The sequence below is a fragment of the Gigantopelta aegis genome, chromosome 8, assembly GCF_016097555.1.
Source record: "Gigantopelta aegis isolate Gae_Host chromosome 8, Gae_host_genome, whole genome shotgun sequence".
In the NCBI taxonomy this organism is placed as follows: Eukaryota; Metazoa; Mollusca; class Gastropoda; order Neomphalida; family Peltospiridae; genus Gigantopelta; species Gigantopelta aegis.
The window spans coordinates 37,742,476-37,762,065 of record NC_054706.1 but is presented as its reverse complement, the minus strand read 5'-3'; the positions used below and the strand labels follow the sequence as shown (position 1 = coordinate 37,762,065).

The 19,590-nt window shown below is 34.4% G+C and overlaps 1 protein-coding gene across 1 annotated transcript in view; it reads right to left on the bottom strand.

Annotated features, from left to right (window-relative positions):
* Positions 1-22: 22 nt before the first annotated feature.
* LOC121379651 (cadherin-23-like) overlaps positions 23-19,590 on the bottom strand; it is a 42,143-nt gene continuing 22,575 nt past the window's right edge. Inside the window, exons 20-33 of the mRNA XM_041508299.1 lie at positions 19,430-19,532; positions 18,465-18,868; positions 17,018-17,180; positions 16,213-16,347; positions 15,322-15,473; positions 14,457-14,657; positions 13,070-13,158; positions 12,775-12,858; positions 12,177-12,245; positions 9,695-9,925; positions 8,428-8,571; positions 7,160-7,240; positions 1,868-1,882; positions 23-491 (exon numbers count right to left, since the gene is read on the bottom strand). Coding sequence (XP_041364233.1) covers positions 1,870-1,882; positions 7,160-7,240; positions 8,428-8,571; positions 9,695-9,925; positions 12,177-12,245; positions 12,775-12,858; positions 13,070-13,158; positions 14,457-14,657; positions 15,322-15,473; positions 16,213-16,347; positions 17,018-17,180; positions 18,465-18,868; positions 19,430-19,532 — 1,869 coding nt within the window. The 3' untranslated portion in view covers positions 23-491; positions 1,868-1,869. The remainder of the gene's footprint in view (positions 492-1,867; positions 1,883-7,159; positions 7,241-8,427; positions 8,572-9,694; positions 9,926-12,176; positions 12,246-12,774; positions 12,859-13,069; positions 13,159-14,456; positions 14,658-15,321; positions 15,474-16,212; positions 16,348-17,017; positions 17,181-18,464; positions 18,869-19,429; positions 19,533-19,590) is intronic.

Sequence of the window (19,590 nt, the reverse complement as noted above, 5' to 3'; positions counted from 1 at the left end):
TAGATGATTATTTTGAATCATGATTTGAAACAGGTATAAATTATTTTACTTTAAATACATGTGAAACATTCTTTATGACAGTCTTTACATTGTTACATAAAAAAAAAATTCCATGTCTTTTTCGTTTTTCATGATTGTTTTCTTATATAATTTATGAAGACTTTCCATGCAAACCAAGGCAACAATATATTTTGCATCTCTTTGTTCTTTAAAGTAAAACACACATTCTCGAAGTAGTCTGGTGTTGGCTTTCGAGTGGGTTTAACTGTCTTAATCACAAAACTGTTGATTTAAATGGCCTTCCAGCGTGCCATTCTCAATAGGCTCAATTACAGAACGTTGGGACAATCAGTTTCTGGTATTTCTCCTCTCGCAGCAAACTTCTGTAGAGTATTAGTCTCTTGGTCTGGTGCTTCCTTTCAAAATGTAGCAATCTTCTCCGATCTTCCATTTCAATATTGAGTGTGAACAGGATCAATAATTCGGCTGTTCTGAAAATATAAGTTGACAGCTTTTTTAAATGTTAGTGTATTAATTCAGTTATCACTTACTTGTCATAAACCATTTTCCTTTCATATTTATAATATTATTCACATACTTCTCTTTAAATTATTGAACATAATGCCATTGTTTACTGTTTTGAAGTTTTTACTAATTTTTGTTCTACTTCAGGTAAAACAATTTATCACACAATAATTCGTGATAAAGATTTCGATCAAAATTCTTAATGAGAATGTCCTGAGTTTGCTGGCAATGTTAAGATATCTCCGACTAACGAAACTTTTGTTTACTTATAATATTTTATGGATTCATGTATGTAACAATAGTTAATAAAATAATTTTGGCGGGAAGCACCATTATGCAACTTTGAGATAGTACGTTTACAAATAACAGCTACAGTGTCATTAGACAAAATAAATAACATCTAAAAATACCCATATTATATATGCCAAACAAAAAATGCCCAGAATTAGCTTCATAATACAAAGGGTTTTCAAGCTATTACCCTCAAAAGTTTAGGTGTCACAATCCCATTTTCGTACTCATAACTAACGTTTATATTATGGAGTACTGCATTGACAGTGATGAAATATTTTGGAAATTATGCACATAATAATTTTACGTTTTATATTTAAATGGCTAATTGATGTCTCAAAACTGGCGTGGCAGGAGGGTTGGCCATGCCCCCAATCGCACCTGTTCCCCCCCCCCCCCCCCCCCCCCCCGCCATTTATATTACCCTTAATTGATGTTCAAAACTGCGTGGCAGGAGGGTGGACCAGCCCCCATCGCAACCTGTTCCCCCCGCCATTTATATGGTGGACTCTTAATTGATGTCTCAAAACTGGCGTGGCAGGAATATGGCCATGCCCCCAATAGCACCTGTTCCCCATGGGTGTGGACCATTTATATTGCCCGGTTTTTTGTTATGTCTCAAAACTGGCGTGGCAGGAGGGTGGACCATGCCCCCAATCGCACCTGTTCCCCCCCGCCATTTATATTGCCAGACTCTTAATTGATGTCTCAAAACTGGCGTGGCAGGAGGGTGGACCATGCCCCCAATCGCACCTGTCCCCCCGCCATTTATATTGCCAGACTCTTAATTGTGGTTAGCCGCCAATCCCCAGCCAATATGGGTGGACTTGCAATATAAAATCCTAGCTACATCAATATGAATCACAGATAGTAAAAACATGGGTGTGGACAAGGTGTTTGGGTTTACCGTAGTGAAAATTCTGGGTCTTGTTATTAGATTATTCCGTTTTCAATGTAGGACTTTTAAGTTTCTTCTTAAATTATAATTTATATTAAATACAAGTTCAATGCTCAAATTTTGTTATTAGCTAATAAAATGCTGGAAACTTACCTTTAATATAAAATCCTACGATGACATTAAAAAACAGAGAAAATAATTTCACAATTTTCATTGGTCAAGCATAAATGTTCCATATCTAACTAATATTGCGTACATTTGAACGGACTTAATAAACATGGCTATATACACGTGTATATTTTATTTTATCATGTAACTATTTTACACTATATTATAATCAGTGATAGACTAGTTGATCACTTTAAATTAATAGTATAATAACTATATTGTAATACAAGTACTATAGCTAAATTACAACAGCATAACTATTAGGCCAGGAGCATTAGCATATAATCTGGAAACAATTAGTAGAAAGCTGAATTTTTCAGTAGAGCTCCAGAAAGTCATACCTGTACCAACATCGCAAAGTTCTGCAAATTCTACCCAGTGGAATTTTTAAAAATTCAAGATGCCCGCCGCCATTACCATCAACGATAAATGGGAAAACTCCAAAAGCATCATAACTGCTCAACCACAGGCTTCAGAACAATGATTTTAATGTGTAAATCCATGTTTGGAGTGTGCTGAATCTAATGGGTGCAAATATGTTTCAATTCCATCTGAAATAATCCAAGATGGCTACCAACAAAGCTAATAATCGGCTTGAAAACAGGCATTTCTTTACTTTAGAGCTATAATAATACATAATTCACAATACATTAAATTGAAGAGCGGATTTACTAACAAAATCTTGATAAATGGAGATAGGGCAAAACACAAAATGTCTGTTTTTGTTCAACGTGTGTGAATTTTTGACCTCGTGTATCAATTTTCTTTTTCTTGTTTTATAACATTATTTGACCAGTGGACTAAATATGTTACTAATTTCACTATCAGTTATTTGTTGGGCAACAATAACTTACCCTTTTAGCATTGTAGGTGTACCTTCTGATGGATTGGCTGGTATTTTTCTATTTAAGTTTCAATAAACAAAATAGCCGCCAACACATATAAGGACAAATATGGAAATATGCATAGCATCAGCTAAATGGCATTTACACTTTGTTTCCTAATACTATAAACGAAGAAGATAGACCCCAACTTGTATGAATCTCGAGAACTGGTTGATATATTGAGTAGCTTGTCATTTGCAGATGATTACAGAGTTTCAGCGTCTGTATGATGCATTTCTTACAGATGAGCAGTTGTATGATATTGAGGGTGATCTTGTAAATTTTATATTTGATAATGCTGACATCAATGTTAAAACCCTTACAGGTCAGGGCACTTGGCACGTTCTTGGTGGTATTGCATGTGTTACCCCTACAGGTGAGAAAGTAGACCAGCCTGCCATTCCTTGGTCAACTCAGAAAGTCATGACTATTGTCCAAACAGGTCAACTCGGAAAAGTACAAATCAAAGTGTACAAAAAGCCCACTGCCCCAGGATTGAAGTCTATCATGATTGTGCCCCTTGAACCTTCCAAACCAAACCCACCTCTCCTGAAAGTGTCTACAAATGCTTGGATAGTATCTGGTTAGCAAGTTTCTCATTTGGCATCCCTGTTTTACAATGTCCATTATGGTATGGCTTCATGCAATGTGCTGTGACGGGAGATAATCATGAAAAAAGTAAGATTCAGATCTTGCCATTCGTTAATCAGGATTCATCTCAACCTAAAACTATCTATTCTGCCTTGTGTTTTGCACAAAAGTTGTCCGAAAAGCATTCATTTGGTGTTTCTCCTGTCACATTTGACCAACCTTGTACATCAAGGCAAATGAAATGTGATATCGTCTTTCCCAGAGCTCAATAAGATTGTTTTCAGACTTACGGGATTTCGATGGTTAATGTCCCACTGATTTTGTGGACAATGATGAATATGTCCAAAAGCTCACACATATTATGGATAGTCCGATGGAAAATTCCGCCACTCAAAGTAGAACAAGTAAACTTTGGGTTGAATATTTCAAACAAGTGTCCCTCATTAGGCGTTTCATCCTAGCAGAGCGCATTGGGGATTGGGATTTACATCTTCATGTCGTCAGTGAAATGATCCCCTTGTTCCATGCTGCTGGTCATATAGCATATGCAATATCTGCCCATCTCTACCTTGATCACATGAAAGGGCTGATGGCTATTATGTCTGCTGAACAGTATTATGTCTTCACCAAGAGAGGTTATTTTACCATTTGAAGAACAGATAAATTCTGTAGTGGAAACTTCAGTGACCAAACAATAGAACAAGATTTGATGTAATTGCTAAAAACCTCATGGTCGAGGATTTACAGACAGCATACTGAGCAAATGAGTGCTTGGTATGCCTCGCTGTGATGCCTTGGAAACCTTTACGGGTGTGCATAGTAACACCTCTGACAAGCATGTGGACCTTCATGCCAGTAGCACAGCCCGAGATAATATAGACTATAAAACCTTCCTCCATTGGCTGGAAGTGCATTCTCCATTTTCCTATGGATAGCACAATAACTCGCTGATCTGTGTAGCAAGTGGTGTCATTGCTGGGAATTGTGTAAACACGGCTGTTACTGGGCAAACGTATACCAACATGAAGTTGAAGAGAAACAATAGAGTGACCAACGTCAGTGGTAAAATAACCGTATCACTATCCGTGGTGTTGAGTTGGAGGTGAATAGCACATTGTTATGCATGAAGGTGACATTAGTGATTAAGGATAGTTCTGAGATGGAAGCTTATCTCCTTCACAAGTTTGCCAAACAGCCACCCCCTTATTCAATAAAGGGATTATGAGGAACAACACGAAGAGTGTTCTCGGTAACATCCTAAAGTCGAAAGTAAGTGTCCACCTTCAACTTCCTGATGACGCACGCTTCATTCTTGATGGAGGTCACCTCCTCCAAAGCTTGCCTTGGTCTACTGATGCCAAATATGACCAAGTCTGTGACCACTATGTATCATGTGTGCTTGATCACTTTTGGCCAGACTCTGTTAGTGCAACCTCAACCAAATCTGCTGAACAATAGCGACGAGCACAGCAGAACACATTAGCTGATATAGTTTTTGATTTGGAAATGAAAACCACAACATCTAAAAAGGCTTTTTGGGAAATGGCAAAAATAAAGATCGCTTAATCAAAAAGTTGATTGGAAAATTTGAATGAGTAGGTTTGATTGTGAAGCATAGCACCACAGATGCTAACTGGTTGATTGCATCAACTGCCATGGATACTGCCCAAACACAAAATTCACTTATTGTTCTTGTGACACTGTTTTGCTGGTGATGGTGGTTGCACAAGCCACCTTAAACATGGATCTCTATATGCTTTCTGGGCACAATCTATTGCAAGTATACTGTATAGGTGAAATTCAAGCAGCTTTTAGCAACATCAAATAAGACCTGATGTCTGTACACGCAATCACAGGGCGTGATACAGTGTCTGCCCTCTACAATCAAGAGAAGAAGAAGGCTCTTGTACAGGTTGATGATGGTGACAACTGGGACTGTTTGAGTGTCTTTTCTCAGTCTAACAGCACTCACGATGATATAGCAAGTGTTGGAGAGTTATTTCTGCTAAAGCTATATCGAGCAGTTAAATCGAAGTCACTGGACAAGCATCGTTATGTCATGTATTTTCGATCTGTCCATAAAGCATCTTTATTTTCATCTGGTTTTAAGTTGGAATCACTCCCTCCAACTTCAGTAGCTGCAAAATAGCATAGCTTTAGAGCATACTATACTGTCCAGAAATGGCAGGGGAAACAGTTGTTACCAACTGAATGGGGATGGCAGTACATGGAGGGACTGCCTTTTCAATCGAAACTGACAGGCCTGTTGCTCCATAACGTGCTGAAAATTATATCCTGTGCCTACAAGCGGGAGGAAAACAGTGGGGCTGTTACAAGGCAGGGTTGGAGTGTACTGTGTGTGGTGGACACCACTGTACAAATTCTCATGCTATTGATGTAGAAACTGATGTTAGTGATTAGACTTTCCAGACGCAAGGTAATATAATCTAATTATGAGCAGTCAAAAGTTGGTTTTAATTGCTTATTGGAATCTCTTTTATAGTATATAGATGCAAATATAATATTTCTGTAGTATATAGTTATAAAGTTATGCAAATATTTCGATTTCGGAGCCAAATATTAGTCTCGTTGGTGGCCATTTTGGATTTATGCAAATTAACTCAGCTTCAAGACAAATGTATATAGCTTCATTGGATTCAGCACACATTTACACATGAATTTACACATTAAAATCATTGTTCCAAGGCTGGTGGTTGAGCAGTTATGATGCTTTTGGAGTTTTCCCATTTTTCTCTGATGTAATGGCGGCCATCTTGAATTTTAAAAATGCCACTGGGTAGAATTTGCAGAACTTTGTGATGTTGGCCTAAGTATGGTTTTCTGGAGCTCTCCTGAAAAATTCAGCTTTCTACTAATTTTTTCCGGGTGCTTGTTATATTTTGGCTAATGCTCCTGGCCTATATGTTGTGATAGTATATATGAATTGTAATGGTATAACTACAACGTAGTAGTATAGGTAAATTGCAATAGTATAACTATATTGTAATTGTATGATAAATATATTTTAAATAGTATAATGACAATATTTTCTAATAGTATACTGTATGTATATTGTAATATTGTAACTATATTGTAATATACTTTCACAAAAAAACCCACATAATGTGTTTATCAATGTGTTAAACGCAATATTATATATATTATTTCATTTTAATGTCATTTTATGTCATATCCGATATGCTCTTACACTAAAACCCAAAAATTCATCATTTGTAAAAATGGATCAGTTCTCAAAAATGCAACTCAGCTAACATCCATGACACCTTAAAAGATTTGAACATGAAACGTAACGCATATGGTTATAAAAAGCCAGGACCTTTGTCCCTTAGAGCACATTTAGTTTTCCACATTGAAGCTCTGAAGCTATGCATCCAATGACGGAAGCCCAACGTCGTATAGGCACCAATTCCAAGTCTCACAGCATCCATGAACATGCAGTGTCCATTAGTTTGAATGCAGATGAAGCAAACACAAGATACGCATTTGGTGACCTTTGTTTACATTCATGGAATATTGACATTTTGAAAACACATTCATCTTTGGCATCATTTATGTTTGTATACTCTGATGTGATCGTATTTGTTTAAATCAACAAAGGTTCAACTGATCTGATAAGATCTAATAAGATTGTCTATTTTTTTTATTTTTTTTTTTGGTGTGGGTATTGTATGACATAGTGTTGTAATATATGATAGATTTATTGTAATAGTATGATAACTATATCGTAATACGAAGACAAAATAATTATTTGTTTATATTTAGTTGTAGACTAAAAACTTACTCTGACATCCTTGTTGGCCTGAGGTACGTCTTGGGGTTAAAATCCTGTGATTCCTCATCAGTTTCCATGATCACGTCAGTGCTTGTAATAATAATAATAATCATAATAATCATAATTATAATAATAATATCACCATCATCATCATCATCATCATTATAATTATAATAACATAAAAAATAATTATGCAGCAGCCCTAACTTTTAAATACCCCTGTATTTACCCTATATTTTGACCTTTGCTTTTCGACTGCATTTTGCTTGTCAAAGAAGAATTAATCTGACAGTTTCTCAAATATATATTTTACAATCCATCATCCTTTCCCATAAAAACCAAACACGGACTGCTGTATTTTCATTGTTGCTATAGAAAGAAAAAGAAAGAAAGAAATGTTTTATTTAACGACGCACTCAACACATTTTATTTACGGTTATATGGCGTCAGACATATGGTTAAGGACCACACAGATTTTGAGAGAAAACCCGCTGTCGCCACATAGGCTACTCTTTTACGACAGGCAGCAAGGGATCTTTTATTTGCGCTTCCCACAGGCAGGATAGCACAAACCATGACCTTTGTTGAACCAGTTATGGATCACTGGTCGGTGCAAGTGGTTTACACCTACCCACTGAGCCTTGCAGAACACTCACTCAGGGTTTGGAGTCGGTATCTGGATTAAAAAACCCATGCCTCAACTGGGATCCGAACCCAGTACCTACCAGCCTGTAGACCGATGGCTAACCACGACGCCACCGAGGCCGGTTTGTTGCTATAGATGCTATGATTATTGATAGAAGGAAATTACCTATAGTTTCTAAACATGCATTTTGTATCAGGCATCTCAAGAAAACTATTAAGATCCAATATGCAACGTATCTAGTATATTTTCACAGTTTTTATGGATGCAGTATTGGTTGCTAGGGAATGAATACTAAGAGCTGTTTCAATCAAACATGTTTGGATCGCCACATACCCCCCCAAATACTAAAAAGAAACATTTTTCTCATGAACTAAGAGCATTTTTTTGAATGTCAATATTATTTTTGGAGGGGTAACTGATATATTATATTTTGAGTTAATTTTTAAAAAATACATTATTGGCCCAGATTTATTAAATGAATAAACAACTATTACATTATAATCTTGTTTTTGCATTCGTGACCTAGATTCCCCGCCTTATACAAAGGCAAAATAGAGTGGTCCTGACTCCTTGGAGCCCCTGCCTAAATACGCTAATGGGTATGTACACGATAATATAATAAAAGACTTACTTATCAACAGTTTCAGTGTTATCGGAGTCAACATTTATCTCATTGAAACCTTCATCTGTTCCCCCGTCTTGATCAATGTGTACGTTTGTTTGTCTGTTTCTGACTTTCTGTGCTAAATGTTGATGAACTAGGTAATCTTCATGTCTAAAATGTAGCAAGTTATCCACCATAATGTACATGCTATAAATAAGCTTAAAATCATTAAATATTTAAGACAAGAAAGAATAATGTTTATACACTGTTTAATAGCAACGTTTAATTGCCAAATACTAGTATATGAATTTACAAAACGTGTTAAGTACATGACATTTCAGTTTGACAAAAACAAAATGTTTTATGTATCAAACAATTTACATCAACTATATTTTGGGATACTCTTGTAAAATATTTCAAAGACGTTTTGTAAACACAATTAACAAATTTGAATTGAAAATGGTTTGTTTTTGTAAAAAATATTATTTGGACATATTTGTAATTTTTCAAATTAAAATACTAACGTAATGAACATCTATGCACACACACATGAATGTACACACACACACACACACACGCACACGAATGTACACACGCACATGAATGTACACACACACACACACACGAATGTACACACGCACATGAATGTACACACACACACACACACACACACATCCTATCACCAAAATGTAACAAGAAACAAGTAATTTTAAGCAGGTTTGTGTGCTGCGTAGCTTTAATATGTAAAACATTTTGGACGGAAAATTACTTTGTTCAAACAATAATTAAAGATGTCTGGGATTAATTCATAAGTCTGAGTCACTTTGAAATTTGGAATCTCCATAATACGTTTTTATGAGTTCCTTTTATGTTGCATTTAATAATAAATCAAGTGTACGCTGCAAAATATAATACAAATTAACAGCTTAAAAACAATGAATGTTACATGGAAGAAATTTGTTGCTTATGATATGAAACTTGAAATAGCTATATTATAGATTTAAAAAAAAAAGATATATGGATGTATGTCTATACAAGAACTGACATCAACTTGGTTTGTAATTAAAATGTATTTCATATTGTCTATTCTAAATAATTATTGTTATCAACATACTTTAATGAAAATTGCTTTTTATTTCAGTAGGTATTACGTTTTGATTTTGAACATCAGTCAGATATAATAAACATTGTTCAGTGTATTGTAATAGTGCTGCAGAAATCAAGATTGTATGTTTTAAATGGAACTATTGAATTTATAAATACACTAAAGTAATGCATTGTTTTTAATGTTCACCTCTTCCATATTTTAATAATGGCTACTATTGAAATGATAGAGCCAATGAACATCATTCCAGCAATGGCGAGGATAGCTATCTCTGCTTTGCTGATGTGGTACGGCTCCCTCTGGCGTACACCAGGTGTCATAGTAACTGTCATAGGTCCTCGAGTTGTAGGTGAATATATCTTGAATACCTTGTGGCTCTTGAAGATGTCATTAATTGCACGTGTTTTATCCCTTGCCCTCCTGCAATGAAAACAATAATAAACATACATAACACAATATTCTCAGGATATGAACTTATTTTGTATGTTATACAGTTATATATTTATATATATAAATGCTTTTTCGTTAATTATTTTATATATCTCTAAACTATTCAACATTTGCTCTCACAATAATCTAAAAAGGAGGAAAGTGTTTATTTTAAACAAATAAATTCTGTTTTGGAGTTCCATCTCAAACGATATACACGATTTTTACATAGTTGACCTTCTGGTTCTTCTCATTATGCACCCTTTACTACTGTTACATTAATATCATCATTTCTGAAAGAAATGCTTACAACAGACCATGCTATTATGTTTTCAAGGTCATGCAGTTTTACAGATACACAATTAACACTTATTAATTTGAGGTAAGATGACGTTGTACTATCATTAATAATGGACAACTTGAAGTCTTTCCTTAGCACTTTCAAGAGAAAAATAAACTCGTATGATAAGGCACATTTTGTTAACATTTATCATTCCAACTGTACTATATATTTTCTCGTTTTTTGAGAGATATTGTACACTGGTATGACTCATTATTTCAAGACACCAGTAGAGCACAGTGATACAGTATTCACTGTCAGCCCACATATATCTATTTTTTTTTTTTACCCCAGTAATAAGAAGTTAAAGTTGGCTGGTCCTTGAGAAACTATAAATAATGGTGTTCTTTTCTCAAAATCAAGTCAAGAAATACACAACGTATTTGGTTTGGTCCTCCCCCCCCCCCCCCCCCCCCCCCCCCAAAAAAAAAAAAAAAAAAAGGTTCAGTCAGGGTTAAAACAAGTTGATGACATCCGTTATATTGACCGCATATACAGTAAAACTCCACAATTACGACCATTGAGTTGATCCGTATACTGAATCACAACATTAATAATGATGATTGTTTGATGAATTTAGGGTACATATGTAATGTGGTTTATTCTCCCAATTTGTCAACGACATTGTCTTAACTCGTAAAATTTCTCCTAATTGGTGATGATGGTAAATTGTCATTTGCAAAGGTATTATGATAAAATTACAACAATAAGCTTGTGTCAAGCCTATTACAGAGTTAATTGTGTATCGGTAACACTATTTTGCCTTGATGATTACACAATTAAGATAACAGTCTCCATGGACAACAGTTTATTATGGATTATGGGTATCTACTGCCATAAACTATGAATGTGTGACCTCTGTGTCACATGACTTTCTACAGTTAATTAATAGCTCTATCTGCTGTTTCTACGAAACGCTAAAGTATTATATGGTATTTGCTTTCATATAAAACGAGTGACTGTGTATTTGTTAATATTCAGCTGCTATTTTTCAGTACTGTTATGTGTAAGTTATACAATAAAAAGACCATGCTTTGTGGATGCAGCGGTATTTCTGTTTGTTGATAGTAGGAAACTATTCCCTTTGTACTCCCAGCTAAATTCAAATGAAGACTCTTTAATTAGGAGATAACCATATGGAGTTTTTAGATTTGCGGGTGCTATTGTCACTTTGATCCCGCAAATGTCATTTTGACCGAAGGCGTTAGTCTGAGGTCAAAAATAAAACATTTGCGGGCATCAAATAGACAATAACACCCGCAAATCTAAAAACTCCATATGGTTATGTCCATTGTAATCTGGATCGTTTTTCAACGGAACTAACTGTATATTTGGTATTTCTTGAAAAAATTACCTAGCTACACTCTAACAGTAGACCTTTGAATCGTCAACTTCGCCTGTTCCAATTGCTAATGACGTCACTTTCTAATGACGTCATTAGCTTTCAGGGTGTTACTGTCTATTTGATCCCGGAAAAAGAATGTAATTAACCAATCACAATACAGAACACACTCGCCATCAGTTTACAAAAACTTATCTGAGCAGCCCAAGTAATTAGCTCTAAAACCACCGTGAGGACAACGATGCAAGGTTTCAACATGTATTGTCCATCGTTTGCTTGACAGAAGAATATTTTTAATCATAACTGTTTTACTATAAAATATTCCGATCTTTGTAATATTGATTAGGTGAAATTTCACAGCATATTCCAAATCTATAGAATATCTTTCAAGTTCTAATGAACACGCACTCTAAATTGCATGTGAAGATAGTGTACAACATGTAATTCCTACAGGTATGTTAAGCTCAGAAGTATAAATATTTTTATTCGTTAAATATTGATTATCAAACACAAGTGTGGTTATGATTGGTGGTATGAGACAGTATTTATTTTTGACATACTTTACAACTTCATCAAAAGACACAGCGTTTCCTGTCAGTTTATCAAATGCATGAAGGTACAAGTCAGTTCTGAAAAAGAAATAATTAAATTTAATGACACTTCAGCACGAAAAATACAGGCTATTGGGTCTCTGTCAGTGAAGACAGCAATCACCAATACCAAAATGTCTTACTATTTACCTGCTTTAGTGGTCCGAAGCATAGATGATCAGAATTGTTTGGGATTTATTGTTTTAAGTCGTGGATAATTTAAATTTTTATTAATCCACCTATGAAACACATCTTTATTAAAATGATAGGTGTCACCAAACACTGTCTATACTCAACTGACAAGTCATAATAAGTTTCATATTAAAATAACGATAACTTTCAAATAATTACAACATATAAAGTCATGTTCTGTAGATATACATTTTAACTACATATATAAATTTTAAAGCTGAAACGTTTATTTCAATCCCACACAAATGTCAATAAATTTATTATTTTCTGAGTTTGCAAAAACGAGAGAGAGAAAAGTTCATTTCAGTTTCATTACTTTAAGTGAATTTGTATTACACACGTGTCTTGCGATGTGTAGCATGTCTGGGATACATACGTGTCAAGATCTTGGGTACTCGTTGCAAAGTGTGGTATGCTCTGTTCCAGCTTCACATCTAGGCCAAGGATGTCACTCAGGTTTCTGAATAATCAAGTAAGTCAGTATATGAATATTCTCTTCTATACTCTACAAGATTGCCTTCTGGATTGTTAATTAAGTGGAAGCACGAATCAGTATTGCTTGTATTGTCATATTGTTTAGTAAGTGAAGAACAAAACAAAACATTTCAACTATCATCCAAAATCATCAAAAACATAACTAAACTTTTAACATTAGGTATAAGATTACTCACCCAATAAGTAAGTCTTTTCCCGCAAGCATCTCTGAGGGTGAGATTCCAACATTGAAACCAAACCGTTTTTCATCAGACAGAATTATGACCTAAAGCAAAAGTATTTAAACCAATTAAACATCTAACATCATGATCCAATCATAATACTTCAAAATAAAAACATAATGTAAACAGGGAGTAAATAGTTGTATAATTAATGTTTTTAATATTTAGCAGGTGTATGCGCAAAAAATAATGCAAAAAAGTTAGACTGTCATGAGAAAAGATTTAATGGGATTTGAGTCATACTCCCCTGAAAAATATGTTTTGAAAAGAACAATTGCTTTGAGCACACAGGTGTGTGTGTGTGTGTGTGTGTGTGTGTGTGTGTGTGTGTGTGTGTGCAGGCCCGTACGCAAGGGGGGGGTGCGAGGGGTGCGTACGCACCCCCATATTCTGCCGAGGTCCATCCGTGGACATTTCGGGAGGACATGCCCCCGGACCCCTCTAACAATTCCGGCCCTTTGGGGCGTCGATTACGCACCCCCCCTCCCCACCCCTATAAATTTCTGCGTATGGGCCTGCACAGTGTGTGTGTGTGTATATATATAATTTTCTCAATTGATCCAAGTGAATTAGACAAAAACTATTTTTCCCTGATTTGGGAGTAGCTCCCGTAGGTGGCGTTTCAGTAAGTTAACCCTGCACGTGCAGTTTGTAGCACGTGTCATTTAGCCTAGGAGACCGAGGGGGCAAGTTGTGTCTTCGTTATGGTGTATAAGAGTATGTTGAAGTATTAATTATAGTGATTGTGTGAAGCAGTGTGTGTTACATATACTCAGTCGGTCAGGCCTAATGCGTTATCAATATAATAGTTGATATTTATTGGTGTGTGTGTTTTCTATGAGAGGGCTCTGAATATAAGGGAATTATCTGTATTGTGTGCAGTATGTGCATTGTCCTGCACTCTAGCATTTTATTTTTACTTGCACCGACTCCTATTATGCTGTTTGTTTTCAATATGACTTACGTAGGCCTATCATTCATATGTTGTAAATATAATTGAATATGCATTATATTTGTGTTTTTATTTATTAATTATTTATATTCATAAGATAATTATATTAATAAAGTAACAACTCAAATGTGACAATTTGCATAGGTAAATCATATAAACATAAAAGTTATTAATAATGTAAGTAAACGTGATTGCTAATGTGTAATTTCAGTTATTTTGGAGAGTGGGTGTTTTTTAATACTGTGATTTGTCCCGGGAACTCCAACCATGCCTTGCGATTTTAAACGAGTGCTTTACAATAATTTTAGTTTTAACAACAGATTTATTTTATTATACAAATATTATGTTCAAGTGACTAAACTAATAGTTGTGTAGTGTATTTGTTTTTACCTTCATGCTAAGGTAACTGGATCGACCCATTCCATTTTCATCAGTTGCTATTGCTGTGATAAAGATATTATCTGCGTTTACTTTAGCAATTTCCTGCAATGATACAATCTCGCCTGTTGGGTTGTAAATACCAAATACATGTTGATCATCAGCCAGCGTAAATTTCAAGAGACTATTAATTCCTTCATCCACATCTGTTGCCTGCAATGTTACAAACCATGAATAACAATCTGAAAGAGATTTTCTCAACATGTATAAAGGTGTATATATATGATATTTAATTCGCCTGCACCTTAATCCTACTAGCACCCAATTGTTAATTCATCCCGATTTTGACTTCGAATTCCATTTAAAAAAAATTGTAATCTAAAATCAAACAAAAGCTCAAGCACATTAACATGTAACTCGAGTGTCCTTTCGCTGTATTCTGTTTATATTTTAGAATATAGCTAAAGTGCACTCTGTGCAAGAGATTGTCAATTTTCTACAACCAATTACTGTGTTTAAAATACTAGTACACACAAAATGTCAAAATGTATCCCCCTCCTCAGACTCGAGCTAATTGTTGTGCACAAAACTAAGGTTTTTTTTTAAAGATACTATGTCCAGGAAAGATGTTAATGCGTTTATAGTTTTATTTTGTATTAGCAGTGCACCGCTTTGGGCTCGAATATAAAATGAGCTGAAACATTACAGACATTCAAAGTATGCGTTATATATTATATTATCGTCAGAATATGAGTTGCCCTTCTCCCCTCAGTTATAATGCGTCTTATTAATAACTGTCCTTCCCGCCACAGTTGTTAGCAGTTCCCAACGACCATGTTCTAGGTGAATAGCCACAATCCGATATTGTTGTACTTACCGAAATTGTAGTTAGAAGATAATTGCGATCAGCTGACTTTGGTATTCCCAATATAACAGTGTTATTGTTGTCTGTCCTTGGGTGAGTGAATACTGGATAATTATCATTGACGTCATCCACTTTTACAATAACTTCAGCTATATCACGTCTCACTTATATAGAAAGAATAATACACCATCAAAACAAAGATTATTTAATACAGCAACATTAAAATCGCAGACCTTAGTTTCAACCCGTAAAAATAGACACTAAGTTTAGTTAATCTAAAAACCTGTAAAACAGTTGGATAAAGTTACAACAGAGTGAAACAAGAGTCTGTAACGTTGATACGGTGAAATACCCTTAAAAAAGACTAAAACTCGACTCCATTACTGTTACTTCTCAGACGTACGTGTATTTAAAAAAACACCAAAACATGCATTTTGTGATATTAAAAAACACTCCAGGATGACGAGAAACACTTCGGATATATGGAAATGGATAATCTAACCAATAAAATCTAAGCAAAGTATGATTTCAGTTATCAAAAACAGCTGTAATAGTGAAAAATATGCCTTAGTGTTTAAAAACTGGGGTCTGTCACTTTAAATATCAAAGACACTATCCTGAGTTTGCTACCATTTTAAGATGTATCTAACTAACTAAAATTATAAAGGAATCGTTAGCCTTTGTATTGCAATTTACAGAGATTAATTTGATACAACCATAGGAATAACATTTCCTGTTGGATATTGATGATACATAATATATAGTGAAATGCCTTCTTATCATGTAGCTCAAGAAAAACCTTTTAAAATGGTCTATACGTTAATAACGTTTATAATATCTATTACAGCAATCTTTTTTGTATTATTCACGTCCGATACTTAGAATCAATGCTGCATTCATTACCTGATCTCCCTTGCCTGGTCTTTGCTGACAGAATTCCAGACACCTTTACGTGAAGACTGTACTGTGCTACCTGCTCGCGATCAAGACTGCGTATACAGTAAACACGACCTGTGCTTCCATTGACCATAAATGTGTCTGCAATCATCATCATCATCATCATCATCATCATATATATATATATGTATATATATATATATATATATATATATATATATATATATATATATATATATATATATATATATATATATATATGGTCCATTGTATTCTTTGGCGTTTATTCTGTTTTGTTATATTTCAAGAGACAATTTAAATTTCTACCGGTAAATTAAATTTCTAAACGTTTTCATGAAATGTATGCATGCATGATTATTTAATAACAACAATCATTATTTAAAAACCACAAGAAATATTTACATTTAATTTCAATTATTTTAATAAATGTCACAAGCATATTTTATTTGAGGATCACTGGTGCAGTATGCTTATCCATAATCGGGTAAAATCTTTTTTTTTTGGTATTTTGCTATTGGTGTCATTTTAAATCCTAAATGAAGAAAATGCAATAGATAGACCAATGCATTATGTTTTTTTAAATATGATCAAGAGTTAATAAAAATTGTATTAAACATCCCAAGAAGAAACAACATGAAATAGCCTCTGTGCCTTTATATTTCAATGGCTATTCATACATCAATGTGTACATTGAAAACTAAAGTTAAAGACTAAGACGTCTACTATTGTGTACTTAAATATTACCGCAGAAACTGAAATTAGAAGAATCAGATGAGTATTTTAGACGTACCTTTAGGCCCATCTATAAGTTGATACAGCACACGTGATCCTTCCATCTCAGCAGAAGAGTTCAGATCGGTAATCATCACTGGAGGTGGAGTGTTTTCATTTATATGAGCTTCATATTTGATTTTAATGAAGGTTACCTTTGGTTCCACTACCGTCACAAGTACCTTGTGGTAAGCAAAATCAGATGAGCAGTCTTTATTTAACAATTATTTTGAAATAATGAATATATATTAATATTAATGTTAATAAATAAATAAATAAATAATAAGAAATAGACAATATTAAATATTTTGCAAAGGTCTCACTACACAGATCACTTCCCATAACATTGTGTAATGCATTCCTCTATAATTTGTCTACAAATGCAATTGTTTGAGTGCAGGGGTAACCACTTTTTGTTTGTATTTTTAGTAGTAAAATATGCTATAGAATGGAAGATCAAGAATGAAGTTGTAACAATTAACTCTCTGTCGAATTAAAATCGTTTCTATTGTATTTTTGGCAGTTCTGCCCCCCAATTATTCCTTTATTATTATTCATCTGTCATTCTGACTCATACATTTGACAAAACAATCTGCAAATTCTAACAAGATCATTCTGAAGTTCACGTGCAAATAAGAAATGAGTCAGTAATAGGGCCACCACAAGTTCAAAATATTAGACTCGAGTACAGGCTTCCTAATTTTCCTTATTTTTTGACAGCAGCCCTAATATTCCTTATTAAAGCTTCAAAATCCTAAAAAAAAGCCCTAATTTTTTGGTGAAAATCCTAAATGTTCAAATTTTCACATTTTTTGATAAATGCAACATAAAATAAGTGTTGGAATTAATTAAAGCTAGCCTTAGTATACTTTCAGATAATGAATATGTTGAATTAATGTATTTCTCAGAAGACATCTTGGTGGTTATCAGCATCATATTCAGCATGGATTTGCACCATATCAGATTACTTTAATCTGGTTGTATTGATATGCTGAATATCGCTGTTGATGACCATTGGCATGATCTTCTGAGTTGGTAATTAGCTTTTGTATTTATGTTCTCCCTGGAGGTGAGTACAGAATGTTTTTCTTTTATATTGATTATTGAATTTCAGTCCTTATTTTTGTCAAAAAAAAAAGTCCTAAAAATAGCCCTTATTTTTTAAGAATTTTGCCCTAAAAAAAGCCCTTATTTTTCACAAAATCTTGCTTGAAAGCCTGTGAGTACTCAAAGGTCAAACTTGACCCAGACCCGAGTACCGGACACTCAGATGATAACGAGACTACTATAATTAGCTATATATACCAATTATTTCCTGCCTCACCATGTTTAAATACCTGTTGTATTAAACTGAAAGAAGCAATTTATCTGCATGTTTAATGTTGAACAAAAATGCTAAAACACAAACTGTGTACAACAGACATCATTACAAAAGACGAATTGTTAAATGATGAAAATTGTCCTACCTGTGCTGAACTGTAGCTGTCTGGAGTAATCTTATTAAAAGCAGTAACTGTAAACAAGTGCTGTCCTAATGATACCGGTTCCTCAACTACAAAGACAGCGGCCGTGTCAGAATCGATAGCAAATAAACCATCTTTATTTCCTTGTGTGATGTTGTAGTAAAAACTACCATTGCCTGCATCAACACTAACTTGAAGGTAAGTGTTTCTTGGAGTTCCTATTGCAACTTCTGATGCATACAAACGCTGGGTAAACTTTGGTTTTGAGTGATAAGAACCGTTGACGTAAATGATAACTTCAGCTGTTGCATTCAGAGGTGGAATCCCCAGATCATGAGCCATTACTTTCAGCACACACCCTCTTTGACATTCGTAACCCAGTGTTCCAAGAGTAGATATAGATCCATCTATATAAAATGTAGGGGAAAACTATATAAATTAGTTGATGGAAGACTAGATCTTGATACTGAAGCCACCTTCGATATGTTTAAAATGGTACAACATTCTAGGGTTGAAAGCAAAAGTTTTGCCAGGTTCTCACCTTGCTTTGTTTTGTCTCACTCCTCAGCTGTGATTTATTTTCACTTATTATACATGTATTTCTTCTGTTCACCATTTTGGTCTTATTTAAGTAATTATAGATTTCAATGGTTATATAAAACAATTATATTAAGATAAGAGTATGCATAAGTTTATCATAATGTAGCATAATTATTATTGGGTGGTTTAGAGGTTTGTTTCTATTATATAGTAACATTACTTGATCCACTTCATTACTTGAGTTCGAAGCTGTCTACTAGTTTGCCAATCTAACCACATGTCGTACCAGTAATATAATGTTATCTTAGTGTTAGATAAAGACATTTTGCTTCAGTTTTATCCTTGGTTCAGATTTCCTTAGTTTGACTGATTTACGGCAGATGGTTATGTTTAACTGACAAGTTACATGGAACATAGCGAAATCTTACCAACTGCATCGATCTGGAAAGAGTTGTATCCATTTCCTATTAACCTGTAGATCACTTGACCATTGAGTCCGGTATCTCTGTCAGTTGCTGATACATTTATAATCTGAAGTAAACATAATTTTCTTAAAACGGAAACAGTTTATTTTATTTATATCAGACAT